The sequence below is a fragment of the Amblyraja radiata genome, chromosome 16 (assembly GCF_010909765.2).
Source record: "Amblyraja radiata isolate CabotCenter1 chromosome 16, sAmbRad1.1.pri, whole genome shotgun sequence".
Lineage (NCBI taxonomy): Eukaryota > Metazoa > Chordata > Chondrichthyes > Rajiformes > Rajidae > Amblyraja > Amblyraja radiata.
In genome coordinates this window covers 14,829,186-14,846,796 of record NC_045971.1, presented here as the reverse complement: position 1 = coordinate 14,846,796, position 17,611 = coordinate 14,829,186, and the positions used below count along the sequence as shown (strand labels likewise).

At 47.6% G+C, this 17,611-nt stretch overlaps 1 protein-coding gene across 1 annotated transcript in view; it reads right to left on the bottom strand.

Moving 5' to 3' along the window:
- Nucleotides 1–5,142: 5,142 nt before the first annotated feature.
- plcd3 (phospholipase C delta 3) overlaps nucleotides 5,143–17,611 on the bottom strand; it is a 40,765-nt gene continuing 28,296 nt past the window's right edge. The window contains exons 9-15 of the mRNA XM_033035170.1: nucleotides 14,067–14,195; nucleotides 13,390–13,534; nucleotides 12,731–12,847; nucleotides 11,672–11,850; nucleotides 10,379–10,514; nucleotides 7,492–7,641; nucleotides 5,143–6,824 (exon numbers count right to left, since the gene is read on the bottom strand). Of these exons, the coding sequence (XP_032891061.1) occupies nucleotides 6,736–6,824; nucleotides 7,492–7,641; nucleotides 10,379–10,514; nucleotides 11,672–11,850; nucleotides 12,731–12,847; nucleotides 13,390–13,534; nucleotides 14,067–14,195 (945 nt within the window). The 3' untranslated portion in view covers nucleotides 5,143–6,735. The remainder of the gene's footprint in view (nucleotides 6,825–7,491; nucleotides 7,642–10,378; nucleotides 10,515–11,671; nucleotides 11,851–12,730; nucleotides 12,848–13,389; nucleotides 13,535–14,066; nucleotides 14,196–17,611) is intronic.

The following is a 17,611-nucleotide window of genomic DNA, read 5'->3' as shown; positions in this document are numbered from 1 at the left end:
GCTGCACTGCAAATGGCTGTTGGTGGTGGTAACTGCTTTGAAATGCTGCACTGCAAATGGCTGTTGGTGGTGGTAACTGCTTTGATATGCTGCACTGCAAATGGCTGCTGGTGGTGGTAACTTGACAACTTCCTGTTTGCACTATATTGATTTTAGATAAAATGCTACCACTTACGGCTGTGATTTTTGGCCATCTTACTCAGTCCCCCTTTGCTCATCAGGTGCAGAGGATTCTTCCCGTCAATTAAAAATAAAAGTGTTATTAGTGTTTAAAAAAAATGTTGAGAATGTCAATCATGCCATGAAGGCCACAACCCTTCCGGTGAGAGGGGGGAGGGATTATAAAACCCGGAAGTGTGGATGTGGCTCAGTCTCTGCAAGATGAGGGAGGGAGAGGTCACGACTCTGAGCTATGAATCAACTGAACACACTGAATGTCTACTGTACTGTGAGTGTGGTGTTTATGTGGTTTTTTGGTGGTTTCACCCTGCTTGAAATGGTATGAAACTGCATTTGAATGTGGTGGCTTTGCACCCTGCATGATATGGTATGAAACTGCACTTGAATTTGGTGGCCTTGCACCCTGCATGAAATGGTATGAAACTGCACTTGAATTTGGTGGTCTTGCACCCTGCTTGAAATGGCATTAAACAGCACTTGAGTTTGGGGACCCTGCACCCTGCTTGAAGTGGTATGAAACTGCACTTGAATTCGGTGGCCTTGCACCCTGCTTGAAATGGTAGGAAACTGCATTTGAATTTGGTGGCCTTGCACCCTGCTTGAAATGGAATTTCTAGGAATAACCGTGAGTCAACTACTCGCCCACCAGCCGTGAGTGAGCTGCCAGCACTTCAGTCTTGAGAGACTGAGCTGTCACCCCAAGAATCCATTTGGCCCACAATGTCCATACTAGCCCTTTGGAAACTAGTCCCTTCAGCCCACAATACACAGACTAGTGCTCCAGAAAGCCCCCCCCCCCCCCCCCCCCACACACACACACACACTGGCCACCAATATTGGAATTGGTGGAGAGGTGGAATATTGCGTTGGGGGACCAGCCCACCCATGTGAACATGGAACCCAACGGGTCCCACTTAGTCTAGTATTATATTATTATTATTGGTGTGCTATTGGGCTTCTGAAGAAGAGCGTTTATCATAATGGTAGGTGATACACATTTGGTGCTTCTGCTCACCTTGCACCTTCTCAGATAGTCCCTCGGTGTTGTAAATTAATTACTTCCACTGTAGCTCCGTGCCCTCTGAAATGGGTGACAAGACAAGACCAAAGTGGAATTCACAGACTGCCAAAGGTGGGGAAGGAGGTCCCTGACATTGAGGTGAGTAACTTGGGTGCGGATGCATTCCTTTCACGATTCACTCTTGGTTTCTGTCACCTTTCAATGCCTGGGCTTCTCACTTGCTGTGCTGGATACTCCTCATCCAGTTTTAGTGTCATGCAACAGGGATGCCCACCAGTCAATGTGGGAAGGTTGCATTTCTTCATAGAGGCTTTGAACACATTTTTCAATCATGTCCTCAGACCAATTTCTTACTACAATGAAACTAGGACCTCCAGATTGCCTGTTTGGTGTCAGATATGGTCTTGAGTAATGGAACCAACTATGTGTAATTAGGGCCTCAATGCTGGAGGATGTAGGTCTGGAAGGGAACACATATTTGTTTATTTACCCTCCACTGAATTTGAAGGATTTTGCATGGACAGCATGGGTCATATCTTTCCAGGGCCTTGAAATGATTGCTGTATGCAGACCAGGTCTCAGAAATGTGCAGGAGAATGGGGGATCACTGCTACCTCGAGGACCATGAGTACTGTGCCAAGTTTTGAGGTCTTGATCTTCAAACACTCTTCCTCAGATATCCAAGGCAGCTTGAAGGTGATAACGAATTTTGCCCATGCTGGAAGGCAGCTTCAAATATAAGGAGCTTCTTCTTCGAGTCCGTTGCAATCTCAGATGTCGTTCTGCCAGTATCTGGCGCAGGTCACAGCTGGTCGGGTCGGTTCAGCCAGGTCCTGGGGGCTGCACTGGGGGGCGTCGTCACACTCCAGTAGGTGGGACATTGTCTGTACTGCTCCACAGCTGCATGTGTCTTCTGCCTGTTAGTTCCATGCTTTCATAAGTGCTTTGCACCTCCCCTGCCCCACTCGTAATCTGTTGAGGGTCTTCCAGGTTGGCCATGGGAGGTCGTGCCCGCTGGCGAGGCATTCAGTCGGAGTGATTCCTCTCTCCATCCAGTCGTGGGCTCGTGTGTTGAGCTGGTTCCATTCATCTTTCCAGATGTTGGTCCTTGCTGTTTCTTTGGTTGTCTGGCGAGGTGGGACTGTGCAAAAAACTGGCTCTGGATTTCAGTCGGGGTGGAGGTGCTGTGTGTCCGTGCAGGGGGTGCCTGGTATCGATCTCCTGTGCTCTCCGCTCGTCTTGGGCGACGATGGATCGTCTGATATGGGGGGGGGGGGGCAATACCAGCTAGGGCGTATAAGGATAGCAACCCTCATTATTCAGGGTTTTTTGTTGGAGGGAATGTTTTAGAGAGAAAGCAGATTGGCAGCGAAACATTCATTTATCAGGCAATATGGAAGAAGGGTTTCGGCCCGAAACGTTGCCTATTTCCTTCGCTCCATAGATGCTGCTGCACCCGCTGAGTTTCTCCAGCTTTTTTGTGTATATTCATTTATAAATGTTGAATGCAATGTACATTCCTTCGTATGCTTCAGTGAATGAATCGATAACTTGAAGCTGGGTGTCTGAACATGCACAAGGGCATCATCTGTGTACTGCAGGTCAATAGGGTGGAGTTCGAGTGACATAGGTTTGTTATTTGCCAGATACCTGTTTATTGCCTGATGAATAGGTGCAGTGAGACCAGGTTCCTGAGGCAAGATTTCACGTTTAAATCATCGTTTCGAAGAAATGTAAGTGAGCTCTTGGCACCAGCAGAAAGAGCAGGAGAAGAAGCAGTGAAACTAAATATCACAGATTCTGGGCATCTGGAAACAAACTCACTGAAATTGTTGACAAAAAGCTGGTCACACAGAATTGACAAAGTACTGTATAGAGCTGCCCCTGTATTAGGCACTGAAGTCTTTCAGCCATTGTGTGTTTTTAAAGCAGACTAGTGCAGTAAAATAAAATAATCACCCACATAGCATAGTAATGACGGAATTGGTGTAACGTACTGTGGGACTGCAATCCGTCAGTCTGCTTGTTCTTGGGTTAAGATGAAACTTCCATGCCAGAGGTGAGCGGTCAGAAATTTCTTAAACTGCACATCTGCAATGATACTTCCTTTGATCCCCTTACCCCAACCTCATAAACCCCAACCTGCAATACTTGTTGTGATAAATTGATATGATAAAAGCACTATACAACTATACATAATTGACAGACATCAAATATGAACAAGCCAGAAGTCTTAATGATAATTTATTTTACAAAGAACAGTACTGCATTCCAGACTGTCACACAGTCTAACACTACTTGCATTATTTACATTAATAGTGCCTTATTTTAAACGGTCAACATTTTTTTCATAATTTCTTCAGCTCTCCCATTTGTTCGTCATGCTTCTTTATGTCTCTCTGTTATGTACAAAGCCGTAGTGACCATCCTCTCAAGTGACATTAAATACGTGACCTTTACACACAGTTTGTCCTGTCCTCTCCTTAATAGAGTTTCCAGTAATATTTGCTGACCCAGAGCCACTTTATCCGCATCCCCAGCTCCATCAGGTCCCATTGAGACCCGCAACTCCTAAGATAGAAGCGAAAGGCTGGAGTAACTCAGCGAGACAGGCACCCCGAACTCCTGCTCCTTCGTGGTCCCACCAACAGCTCAGCCCAACACATTTGGTCTCAGAAGGCCATGGGACAGCTCTCCCTCCAGCTGAATCCCCTTGTTGTTCCCTGGTGCATCTGCTCAGCGTGTCTGGACAGGGTCAGTAGTCTGCTTCTGATCCTGTCTAGACCATTCTCACCCCATGCACCAGAAACAAATGGAGAGCACCCCACACCACGCCTACTCCACATTCCTTAATAACATTTACCCAACAAAGACCACTAATTATGCTTTTGTCTTTTCCAATTGGCCTCTAGCCCCAAAGCTTTGGGGAGAGGGAGTTCCACGTTTCTACACCCTTTGGACAAAGAGGAGTTTCCCCATTATCACTCTGAATGCCTTGGGTCCATTCTCAACCCAGTCCATTTTGACTACATTCCTACCAAGACTCACTACCACAGCCACATATCCTTGCTCAGAATGCTCCAGATTCCATAGGAAATAAATTATCTGTGTGACTGGCAAAAGGGCCAAAAGTGGGATGAGGAAAACATTTCAATGAGTGGCTATGGTCTGGAATGTACTGTCGAGCAGGACAGCTGAAGTACTGTGGATTCAATCGTGACTATCAAAACGGAATGGGAGACGTACTCAAAAGGAAAGGATTTGCAGGCCTCCGGAGAATAAGCTGGAGAAAGGAATGGACTAGATTGTTCTTAAAGCTTAAACTGGGCCTCCATTTGAGTTATGCTTAAGGTATAATTCTATTAATGCAGTAAATCACTTAAACATATTAAACACCACCATTAAATCAACCGTGAATTTATAAGCAACTAAAAGCGTAGTTTGTGCCACCGGGCTTTCAATTGTTCTGCCTGGTATCACGATGGTTATGCTTTCCAATGACTGGCCCAGGTGGAGATTTGGCTGGGAGTGGAGGAGCAGGTGTCCTTGAGGCCAATGAGATGGTGAACTCCATGAACAGAGGGATTTCCAAGGTTGAGTACTAATCACAAGAGGATGGTCACAGTTCTTAAGCAGGAATGTCGCCATCCACAAAGGTGGATGTAGTGTCTGGTGCTTGTGTTCTGACATAAGCTTCAGGAAAATAAACATGGTCCTTTGCAGAAATGCCAAAGAGATCTAGATCTAGATCTAGTTTTCTTACATTAAGAAGTGAACTGAAAAGAATTGGTGATCTTACAGGGGTGTATAAAATCATGAGGCAATAAATAGAGTGAATGCACAATCTTTTACAAGGACAGGGAAATCAAGAACTAGAGGGTATAGGTTTAAGGTGAGGGTGGACAAACATAATAGGAATCTGAGGAGGAATGTTTTCACACAGAGAGTAGTTGGTATATGGAACACGCTGCCAGGGATGTAGTTGAGCCAGGTACAATAACACTTAAAATACATTTTGACAGCTTCATAGGTCGGAAAGATTTAGGGATATGGGGCAAATGCAGATAAATGGGCCGAACTTAGATGAGGTATTTTGGTTGGCATATAAGAAATGAGCCGATTGGCCGTTTCCATGCTGTATTACTCGGACTCTATGAAAACTGAATAAGATTCACATCTCCGGAGACTTAGAATAAAATTAGGAAATTACGAGGAACAAGGCAGGATATGGACTTCTACAGCATAGAAACAGGCCCCTCAACCCAATTCATCCATACTGACCAAGATGTCTACCTGAGTTGGCCCATATTCAATTTTAGTTAAGCACATTTTTTAAACAGAGATGGTATGATGAATTACAGGGGAAGAGAGAATCGAGAGGTTTCCTGGGTATGGTTGCTTGTTGAATCCCAATCAGTGCTGGAAAGTAATGGCTACGAGATCTGTGATGACATGAAGAGCAGTTCCAGCCAATGGAGACCTTGAGACTTCTGGACAGGAAAGGCTCGAGGGTGAGCTCCCAGGAGCACATTAGCGACGCCATTGCGTGAGTGACCAGATGGAATGAGCAAAGCTGGGTCAGGCTCTTCCAGAGATGGAATAGCTAGCTGTTGGACCGAAAGGGAAGGGCTGAGGCTGGAGGCTGGAAGAGTGAGGATGCAGTGAGGGCAAAGCCACCAGTGCTATCCCCAATGTAGTGGTGGATTCCTTGAAACATTCCCATGGACCATTCAGATCAGAAGAGTCCCCACTGAAAATCCCTGCTCTGTGCTGACCTTTAAATCCCACATCTATCCAGGTGATGGCTTGGCTGCTCGATTCTACCTCGGCAAATGTCCCCCAACTAACAGCCAGCCCTAGTGGTCAAACACTTCAGAACCTCCCTGCCCACATTGCACTCTGTACACCCCTGCTTATTCCCATCCAGCGACAGGGGGGCAGGGGTGACAGCTGGCTGGAGTTGAGGGTGAGGATCAGAGAGTTTGTGAGTCAGGTCCCAATGCGCTCACATAGCAAGGCCCTGAGGTTTGGAACAGAGCGGTCAGTGACTGGGAAGTTCATGGAACCACTGATACTGCAGGGAGCCAGTGGTCACACCTGGAACAGCTGGGATCTGAGCTGGGATCCAACCTGCAAGAGCAACTTGCAGTAGAAGTTCTCATTAAACATCTGGGGAGACGTGAAGCTCCCTGAAGTATGGGAGTTTGGTTTTACTGTATCTGCGGGATAGACGATGAAATGGGCAGCACCGCTGGACCAACTTCCAAGCACTGCATTTTGAAAATAGGGAGCGTTTGCAAGGTGTGCATCATCCATGCAGACTGAACAAGGTCCACTCGCTGCCCTGCCCACAACGTATCTCTGGTTTAAAGTTTCTCCCCACGTTGCCATGTTACAATAACGACTCTTATCGCTGTATACGTTCGAAGGTCGATTCCAGTCCCCATCGTGTCAACTCGATTCCAGTCCCCATTGACAGCCCTGGGCTGCTGCACCAACTCCCGCACTCGTTCCGGGTGTCAGCTCGCTCCTCACTACAGGCTCTTAATCCTGACGCGAACATAGAGGGTGGCGGGTGAGAGGGACGCGGAGTCCCTGGCCAGCAGGTGGATGTGGCGGTAGCCTGCAGAGACAAACATGACTTGCATTAAAGAGCCGCCAGCAGAGGGAGGCAGCGAGAGTGGGGGACAATAGGCAGGGAAATCCAGTCCCGCTAATGTGTAAGAAGGAACTAGCTGCAGATGCTGGTTTAAACCAAAGATAGAGCAAACCAAAAAGCTGGAGTAACTCAGCGGTACAGGCAGTATCTCTGGAGAGAAGTTTTGAGAGCTGCATCTCTGGGTGAGATCCACCCTTCCACCCTTCTTCAGACGCTACAGACAAAACTTGGATTAAAGAACCGCCGGCAGAGTGGGCAGAGGAGTCTGAAGAAGGGTCTCGACCCCCAGATGTCACCCATTTCTTCTCTCCAGCGATGCTGCCTGTCCCGCTGAGTTACTCCAGCTTTTTGTGTCTATCTCCATTCCTGCTAATGATGAGGAGCCGGTCCTGACTGGCAGCAAGGGGTTGGGGCAAAGTGGTGCCACCTGCAGAAGGGGGCAGTCAAGGCCAGGGCGAGGTTGGTGGGTGGAAGTGGTGCAGTCTGTAGAGCCAGGCAGTTGGTGTAGGGTGGGGTGGCAGTCGAGGTCCAGGGCTAGGGGCGATGTCGGCAGGGTCAGGGTGGGGAATGGGTAGACTAGAGTTCATTCTGCAAGGGGAGGGGTCTGCAGGTTCTCTAGAGTGTTGCTCACCTTCTTTCACGCTGGTGAAGGGGAGTGTGAACTGCCCGATGAAGTCGTTGCTGGAAGACGAGTCGTAATCTTCGACCAGGAACCGGATCAGCGTCAGCTCGGGAACGCTGATGATAAACCGGAGCGACTCATTCCACACTGGGTTAAAACCTGTAACTCCGCAAAGGACACGGCAATCAGTAACAGCTCCTGTCTCAGGTAAGCGGATAGCAATAGGAATCCAAAACCTGACCTGCTCCCTCACAAACGCTGGCTGGTTTGAACCTCCGTTACATTGTCATGTGGATGTGGGGAGAGGTTTAGGCTGAGCCTGTTGACTCTGGAGAGATGATCTCACAGAAGCACAACACTGTTCTCACATTGCCACGGTGCAAGGATGTTGCCTCCCTTGCTGAGGTGTTCAGAACCAGGGGTCTGATACCCAAATTAAGGGATCAGTCAATCAAGACCGGACTCTGCTATCGTAATACCTGAGGGGGCTGGATCCTCAGTGGCTGAGAATATTCAAGAGGGGGATCAATGAATTGGCTGGGATCGGAGGTTGGAGGGAGAAGTTATTCTTGTTGAATGGAGGGGCAACAGGAGGGGGGCGAAAGGTCTATTAATTTTCCTATTTCTTATGCCTTTATATGTAAGACAACCCAGGCCCCTCAGCACATTTCACCTTCCCCAGAAAGTAAGGGCTTCTAACCACAGCTGGTTCAAAGCATGGGGACACCAGAGATAGTATCTGCTATTCCAGCCAGCCCTCAATGGGTTAGGATCTTCTGCATCTACTGCTTTGTTCAATGCACAGTCATTCCCAGCATGACCTTTGTCATCATTCTTAGACTAAGACCCTCACACTGTAGCATTACATGTGGGCCAGAATATCCAGCAGATATAATGGGCAAACTGGGAGAGACGCTGTACTAAGATGCACAGGGTTATTGTGCACTGATGGGCAGGGGCCTTAGGTTTGGCAATTGCACCCCTGCTGGTCATAAACGGTAATGAAAGACGACAGGTACACAAAATTGCTGGGGAAACTCAGCGGGTGCAGCAGCATCCATGGAGCGAAGGAAATAGGCGACGTTTCGGGCCGAAACCCTTCTTCAGACTGATGGGGGGTGGGGGGGGAGAAGGAAGGGAAAAGGGGAGGAGGAGGAGCCCGAGGGGGGGCGGATGGGAGGGTGGGAGGAGACAGCTAGAGGGTTAAGGAAGGGGAGGAGACAGCAAGGGCTAGCAAAATTGGGAGAATTCAATGTTCATGCCATCCGGACGCAAGGTCCCCAGGCGGAATATGAGGTGCTGTTCCTCCAATTTCCGGTGTTGCTCACTCTGGCAATGGAGGAGACCCAGGACAGAGAGGTCGGATTGGGAATGGGAGGGGGAGTTGAAGTGCTGAGCCACCGGGAGGTCAGGTTGGTTATTGCGGACTGAGCGGAGGTGTTCGGCGAAACGATCGCCCAACCTCCGCTTAGTCTCACCGATGTAAATCAGCTGACATCTAGAGCAGCGGATGCAGTAGATGAGGTTGGAGGAGATACAGGTGAACCTTTGTCGCACCTGGAACGACTGCTTGGGTCCTTGAATGGAGTCGAGGAGGGAGGTGAAGGGACAGGTGTTGCATTTCTTGCGGTTGCAACGGAAAGTGCCCGGGGAGGGGGTGGTATGGGAGGGAAGGGAAGAATTGACAAGGGAGTTGCGGAGAGAGCGGTCTTTGCGGAAGGCAGACTTGGGGGAAGATGGGAAGATGTGGCGAGTGGTGGGGTCACGTTGGAGGTGGCGGAAATGGCGGAGGATTATGTGTTGTATTTGCCGGCTGGTGGGGTGAAAGGTGAGGACCAGAGGGACTCTGCCCTTGTTGCGAGTGCAGGGATGGGGAGAGAGAGCAGTGTTACGGGGTATGGATGAGACCCTGGTGTGAGCTTCATCTATGGTGGCGGAGGGGAATCCCCGTTCCCTGAAGAACGAGGACATTTCCGATGCCCTGGTATGGAATGTCTCATCCTGGGAACAGATGTGGCGTATGCGGAGGAATTGGGAGTAGGGGATGGAGTCTTTACAGGGGGCAGGGTGGGAAGACGTGTAGTCCAGATAGCCATGTGAGTCAGTGGGTTTGTAATGTATGTCGGTCAGGAGTCTGTCCCCTGCGATGGAGATGGTGAGGTCAAGGAATGGTAGGGAAGTGTCGGAAATGGTCCAGGTGTATTGGAGTGCCGGATGGAAGTTGGTGGTGAAGTGGATGAAGTCAGTCAGTTGTGTGTGGGTGCAGGAGGTGGCCCCAAAGCAGTCGTCAATGTAACGGAGATAGAGGTCGGGGATGGGGCCCTGGTACGTATTGAACAAGGATTGTTCAACGTACCCGACAAAGAGGCAGGCGTAGCTGGGGCCCATGCGTGTGCCCATAGCTACGCCTTGTGTTTGGAGGAAATGGGAGGAGTCAAATGTAAAGTTGTTGAGGGTGAGGACCAACTCCGCTAAGCGGAGGAGAGTGTCAGTGGCTGGGTATAGGTTGCTCCTCTGGTCGAGGAAGAACCGGAGGGCTTTGAGGCCATCCTGGTGGGGGATGGAGGTGTAGAGTGACTCACGCCCTTCTCTCCCACTAGTTAATGACAAACATCCCACAGGATCCCAGTAATGAGCTTATAGAAGTGACCCACTAAATTCTTGCCCAAATTTTCAACTATGACCCATCAGTTGCTGTAACAAGTTGGTAGAGAACAGGTGACAGCCCCAACATGTTGTGATCTTCAGACTCTCCCCTACTAACTCACCAGAAAGCCCATAGAGTCACAATATAGAGATATACAGTATGGAAGCAAGCCCTTCTGCCCACCATCCTTACCACGTATCAACCAACCATCCATACAAACCCCGCATTGAACACACATTATCATCTTACCATTATTTTCAATGTGTTTTGTCTTTTTTGTGGCGTTATCTTCAGGAACTCCATGGATTTCTACACGCACCAGAGGATCCACTATGGAGTTCTTTTTGTCCTTATTCACTTTGGGCAACTGCTGTGCTGTAATAACCTGAATACAAGAGAGTTGTCAGTTTGAATACTTGGGGGTCTGTGATGTGGGGGAGAGAGAGAGAGAGAGAGATGGAGTAAGAAAGAAAAACAAGTAAAGAAAAACTATTTTTACTGTACTTTCCCTTTGGATGAGTGGTCCCACATGTTGTAGTGGAGTGAAGGCACTGATTGCAGTGAAAGACCCTGTTGCTTGTTCTAGAGTTCTGGGGCAATAGACATTTGCTGCTGTGTTATGCCCCTGTCCCACTTAGGAAACCTGAACGGAAACCTCTGGAGACTTTGCGCCCCGCCCAAGGCTTCCGTGCGGTTCCCGGAGGTTGCAGGTGGTTGCAGGTAGTGGAAGCAGGTAGGGAGACTGACAAAAACCTCCGGGAACCGCACGGAAACCTTGGGTGGGGCACAAAGTCTCCAGAGGTTTCCGTTCAGGTTTCCTAAGTGGGACAGGGGCATAAGAGTCTCTAGTACAGAGAGTTGCACTCTATCAAACAGCAGAATATCTAATACTGTGCCCCAGCACAGAACCCACTGCAGCCAACTACAGTAGAAACCACAAGCTGTTCTCACTGGGTACCCTCCTGGCTACCGACCTTCCACTGGCTACCCACCTTGTCACCCTCCTGTCAAGGTACCCATTAAATTCACTCCCAGAGATGGACACACAATGCTGGAGTAACTCAGCCGGTCGGGCAGCATCTCTGGAGAAAATGGATAGGTGACATTTTGGGTCAGGACCCTTCTTCTAATATAAATACTCTCCCAGCCCCGTAATTACAGACCACCAAAAATGTCCCGTTTAATTCACTCACTGGGTATGGCAGCTGCTGGGGATGCCCGTACTGATTGCTCTGTAACTGAGTCAGTCTCGATGTTGCAGCCTGGATCACAAGATTACTAGTGCTATCAGGACGGTTTGAGCCATTGACAATGAAAAACCAAATCTGAAATATGCTTGAAATGTGAGCGCGGTGTCTGACCTTGGGACAGAAATCGGCACAAATCAATGATCGACCTTCTCCAGTTAACTGTGCAAAGACAGTCCATTCATGAATTTTAAAGTTTGAATCTGAACTGGTCCATGTGGTTTTTATCTGGGATTATAAATCCTACAGAATGTTCACAACTTTGGTACAAGGAGACCAAGTGAACTAAGCTTACATCGATGAACAGCTGCTTCCTGTCGAGGCCTGAACCTTCGATGGGCCGCGCGGGATCAAACAGAACGCTCCTGTCCCTCATGAAGCTGGGCTTCAGGATGTAACCGGATCGACCATTCTGGCGAAACTTCCCTTTGTTCAAATCCATCTCCATTCCAGGCTTCTGAAAGTTCAGGGCCACTGCAGAGTATAAACGCGTTGTCATTAGAAAACTGAGGTACGTTCAAAATATATATTTTTGAAAATCCGGTGGAAAACATAACATCAAATTGCATCTCTCTAGCCATTCACCTCATTTTCCCCATGGACATAATTATTTCCCTAACATTATTTGCTGTAACACAAGGTTTCTTAGGAATGCAACAGTCACGTCATAGCAGTACCTGTACTCAGCCTCACCAATATCAATTTGGCTCAGATGGTCCTATTCTTTGGAGGAGGTACATGTGAACCTCTATCCATCACTGAATGCAGTAGATGAGGTTAGAGGAGGTGCATGTTAACCATCTCCTCTAACCTGTATTCAGCCCCATTTACAGTGGCAAAACCAAGCGTAGACTGTGCAAGCGTTTTGCCGAACAATCGCACTCGGTGCGCCAAGGTCTGCTGGATCCCCTAGTTGCTAACTATTTTAACTCTCCTTCCCATTCCCACACTGACCCTTCCATCTTAGACCATCTCCAGAGTGGGACCACATGCAACCTTGGAAGAAATGCAATTCTCTAATTATTTTTCCCCATTCCAGAAATCACAGGAGAGATCTGACTTCTGCCTTATTTTGGAAAATGATACTTTATAGGAAGGCGGCCAGATTTATATTAAAGTTCTGATGACTTATTTGGAACAGGGTTGCATGGGAAGTGATGGAAACACCGAGAGATGATATATTTTGGAGTATTCAGTCAGAATGCTTCACACTGGTTTAGAATTTGCGGAACGAGTGTTTCCTCGTGCAGCACTGATCATCTTGAGACATCAAGTCTTTTGTTTTGAGTGAAAGACCACCAGCAATGTTCAGTTGCACTCAGGAATGAGGTGTGCAGGTGCGAGAGAGACTGACCCAGCTGGCAGCCGCCGTTCCACATCTCCTGAGGGTTGAAGTTGGAAGAACTGACTCGGGAACCCAGCGGGTAGACCTTGGAGAGCTGCAAGGTGTTGTGAACGACAAAATTGAACCCTAGAAAAAAGAAGAAAACAGTCTTTAGAGGAGTGCGGGAATGATGTAGGTAATATCATTAGACACTGCTGAGACATGGCGTGACTTCATCAGATGTCAATGCCTGAGCTCTGTGGCCAAGCCACTCTGCATGGCTACATTTACAAGATGGAATTGTCTGCACAATACCAGCATGTACAAGGTCTCACCCTTGGACTTGGACGCAATGGTTAACACATCCCACTCATACCTTACACAAACTTCTACCCATTAATTCCTTCAACAGCACATCCCTCAGAAATATTAAGTGCATTTCAAATATGATAAACACTTGTTCCATTGAGCAACAAATCATGGGTTCAGGACAGATATGGACTTGGATGTCCTGGCTGTGGTTGCAGTTATAGACTCCAGATCCACAACAATACAACTAACGTCTCTGAGAGGAATGAGCAGCACAGTGGAAGGTAATTCAGTACCCTCGTTCTAACAGAACTAGGGAGTGGGGGGGGGGGGGGGGCAATAAATGCTGACAGTCATGCCTGGGAGAGAATAAGGCTTACCATTTTCAGCAATCAGCCTCTTGGCCTTGGTTTCAGAGAAGGAGGATGTCTCGTGGGAAACTTGTCTAATCCAGGTCTGGTCAAAGCTCTGGAAATGGGTACTCTGACAGTAAATCACCAGGTCCGACAGCTCCCTCGTGAGTTTCTGTAAAAGTAACGAAGTTTCATTTGAACCCAGCCAGGAGCCCACAAAAAAAAAAAATGAGAATCATCTGTAAGACGGTGCCTCACCAATCCAATAAAGAATTTAGGAGAAACAGAGTGGCGCGACGGTGGAATACATTGGCAAGCAATAGTCATAACGTTACACAGCATGAAAACAATGAAACCCTTCAGCCCAACTCGCTCGTGCTGACCAAGTTACCTAACTGATCTCGTCCCACTTATCTGCACTTGTTCATATCCCTGCAAACATTTCCTATCCTTGTACCTGTCCAAGTGTACTTTTAATGTCACAATTGTACTTGCCCTCATACTTCCTCTGGCATCTCACAGAGACTCACACAGAAACAGGCCCTTTCGCCCACCATGTCCATGTGGACCACCAAGTTCCTATCCGCTCTAATCTAATTTACCAGCACTTGGTCCGTAGCCTTTGCAATGGGGATTCTGAAAAGCAGGCCAATGCAATGCCTCCACATTCTCCCCAACTTCTTCCCCAAAGTATTTCACTTTACCTTCTTGTTTTTCTTTTCTTTTATCACATTCTCTTCTTCACAGTCGTCTGTTGCTTCCTCCTGCTGCACTGCCGTGGACCCAGAGCACTTCAGCTTCTTCCCCTTTATTAGAATCTTCCGCTTGAGTTCCTTGCAAACAATCAACATCAAATCATCTTAGTTCTCAGGATGACCATTGCTATGGGATTGAGAGGGTTAAAATTACAGGGAGTGGCATTGATACATATGGTTCAGCCCCAACAACAGGCCACTCAGCCCCTCCAACCTGCTCACCCATTCAATAAGATTAGGGTTGGTCTGGGTCGGAACCTCAAGTCCACTACCTGTCTATCCCCGGTTACCTTTTTGCTCCTTACCTATCTACCTCTGCTTTAAAAATGTTTAAATACTTTTTTTCGCACTGCCCTTCGAGAAGAGCGTTGCAAAGACGTAACCTGAGGAGAAAAAAATATCATCTCATCTCACTCCAGAGATGCAGGTGCATGATCTGGACAGAATCTCTGGGCATGATTGAGGCAGCCATGTCTTGGTGAAAATGCTGCCTTTCAGGTGAAACATTAAACGGAGGCAACGACAGCTCCCGAGTAAAAGTGAAAAAAATCCATGACAATGGAAAACAGGAGAGTCATCCCTAGAAACCAGGCCAGAGCTCATGTTCACAAGTGATAGGAGTAGAATTAGGCCATTCGGCCCATCAAGTCTACTCTGCCATTCTATCATGGCTGATCTCTCTTTCCCTCTTAACACCATTCTCCTGCCTTCTCCCCATAATCACTGACATAATCCCATATTAATCAGGATACTAACCAGTACATGCTCTTCTCTTACCATAGAAACATAGAAAATAGGCGCCAAAGTAAGCCATTCGGCCCTTTGAGCCAGCACCGCCATTCAATATGATCATGGCTGATCATCCAAAATCAGTGCCCCGTTCCTGCTTTCTCATCATATCCCTTAATAAATACAAATACATATAACAAACACTCTGGATTTCTTTGAAAATTGCCTTGAAATCATTAATGCTCACTTTCCTATTTTACAACAGGAACTTCATTTTAAAATGTCTCATTGGTTTTAAAGCACATTAGACCATGTTGCGATCACAAGAGATGTAAGAAAGATACAAAACTCTAGTTGTGTCTGCTTGTCAGTGGAACCATTCTCTCCAGAGCAACGCTGATAGCAGTCAATAACTCTCAGCTAACAGCAGTGTCTGGTACAACAATATTGCAACAGTCACACTCATTTCCTGGAGCTAAATGAACATTTAAATATAATAAATAATTAAGAGTAGAACCCTTGACCTTACTGTGGGTGCCTGTGCCCATACCGTGGTCCTTCAATACAGCAATAGGAAGTGTAGTGGGAATATATTGCAGTAATATCAGAAGTAGAATCATGGAGTGTTTAACGATGCTGTGGGTTCAATAAAAAGCCAAAATATTTAAAATGTTCCTTCAGGATAGTAAAACACTGCATAACCGGCACGGTAGATTTGCTGCCTTGCAGCGCCAGAGACCCGGGTTTGATCCTGACTTTTGGTGCTGGTCAGTACGGAGTTTGTACGTTCTCCCTGTGACCTGCGTGGGTTTTCTCCGGGTGCTCCGGTTTCCTCCCACACTCTAAAAACGTACAGGTTTGTAGGTTAATTGGCTTGGTATAATTGTAAATAGTCCCTAGTGCGTGTGTAGGATGGTGTTAATCTGCGGAGATCGCTGGTCGGTGTGGACTTGGTGGGCCGAAGGGCCTGTTTCCGCACTATATCTCTAAACTAAACCGAAAGGTAAGAGTGTTTTGAAAATATTCTTTCTGTTAATTAATTTACGCCAACATTTAGAGGCAAGGCATCATATAACCATATAACAATTACAGCACGGAAAACAGGCCATCTCGGCCCTTCAAGTCCGTGCCGAACACTTATTTTCCCCTAGTCCCATCAGACCATAACCCTCCATTCCTTTCCCGTCCATATACCTATCCAATTTATTTTTAAATGATAAAATCGAACCTGCCTCCACCACTTCCACTGGAAGCTCATTCCAAACAGCTACCACTCTCTGAGTAAAGAAGTTCAGAGAGACCTCCAGGACCGCACCTGAGTCCTGCACGGCCACAACTGCAGGGAGTGCCCTCGGCTGGGGAAACTCGAGCAACAGTTGACGTCAGTGTAGTTTATTGGCGAGGTGACAACCTTTCAGGAGGTGAGATTACCCTCCAGTCTGTGGTCTCCAGTCTCCAGTCTGTGGTCTCCAGTCTCCAGTCTGTGGTCTCCAGTCTGTGGTCTCCAGTCTCCAGTCTGTGGGGAGTCTGGAGGGTGATCACCTCCTGAAATGTCCAATCCAAACACTCAGCCTCCCCGACAAACTACACTCTTGTCGACTACCAGTGAGCAGCCCTGAGCTACTATCTACCTCATTGGAGACCTTGGGACTATCTATGATCGGACTTTACTGGACTAAACGTTATTCATGTTATTTTCTTTATCGTGGATCTGTACATAAGTTCATAAGTGACAATAGACAATAGACAATAGGTGCAGGAGTAGGCCATTCGGCCCTTCGAGCCAGCACCGCCATTCAATGCGATCATGGCTGATCATCCCCAATCAGTACCCCGTTCCTGCCTTCTCCCCATATCCCTTGACTCCGCTATATTTAAGAGCCCTATCTAGCTCTCTCTTGAAAGCATCCACAGAACCCGCCTCCACCGCCCTCTGAGGCAGAGAATTCCACAGTGATTGGAGCAGATAGGCCATTCGTCCCATCAAGACTACTCCGCCATTCAATCATGGCTGATCTATCTCTCCCTCCTAATCCCATTCTCCTGCCTTCTCCCCATAACCTCTGACAACTGTACAAATCAAAAATCTATCCATCTCTGCCTTAAATATATCCACTGATGGCCTCAACAGCCTTCTGTGGCAAAGAATTCCACAGCTGTACACTGGGGATGGCTCCATTGTAATCCAGTATTGTCTTTCTGCTACAGTTAGCACACAACAAAAGCTTTTCCCTGTACCTCGGTACACGTGACAATAAACTAAACTCAAACACTGCCAGTCAGGAGAGTGCAGGCACAGTGGGGCTGGTTGTCTGCTCAAGATGTTTAGGAGATCCCCATAGGTTGTCTGACCAGTTCTGTTCCAAATCCTGCCAGGACTCGGCCAGAACCATGACCCAGACCCCAGACCTGCCTCTAGCGTGTCCAAGCCCTTAACAATCTTATATGTTTCAATGAGATAGCCTCTCATCCTTCTAAACTCCAGGAGTTGTGATAGTGGAGACTGTGGAGATAGTGGAGATAGCCTGAGGACCTTCTGAGCAAATGCATGCAGGATATGCAGGAAATGGTTGTGAGTGCTCCATCAACTGCACCAGAGGGGGAACCACAGTCCCTAAAGAAGGAGAACATCGCAGAGGTCCTAGAATGGAAAGCTTCATTGTGAGAACAGAGGTAAGGCGATGGAGAAACTGAAAGGCAGAGATGGCGTCCTTACAGGAGACTGGGTTGGTACTGGAATCACTGCACTTTTTAATTACATGTTA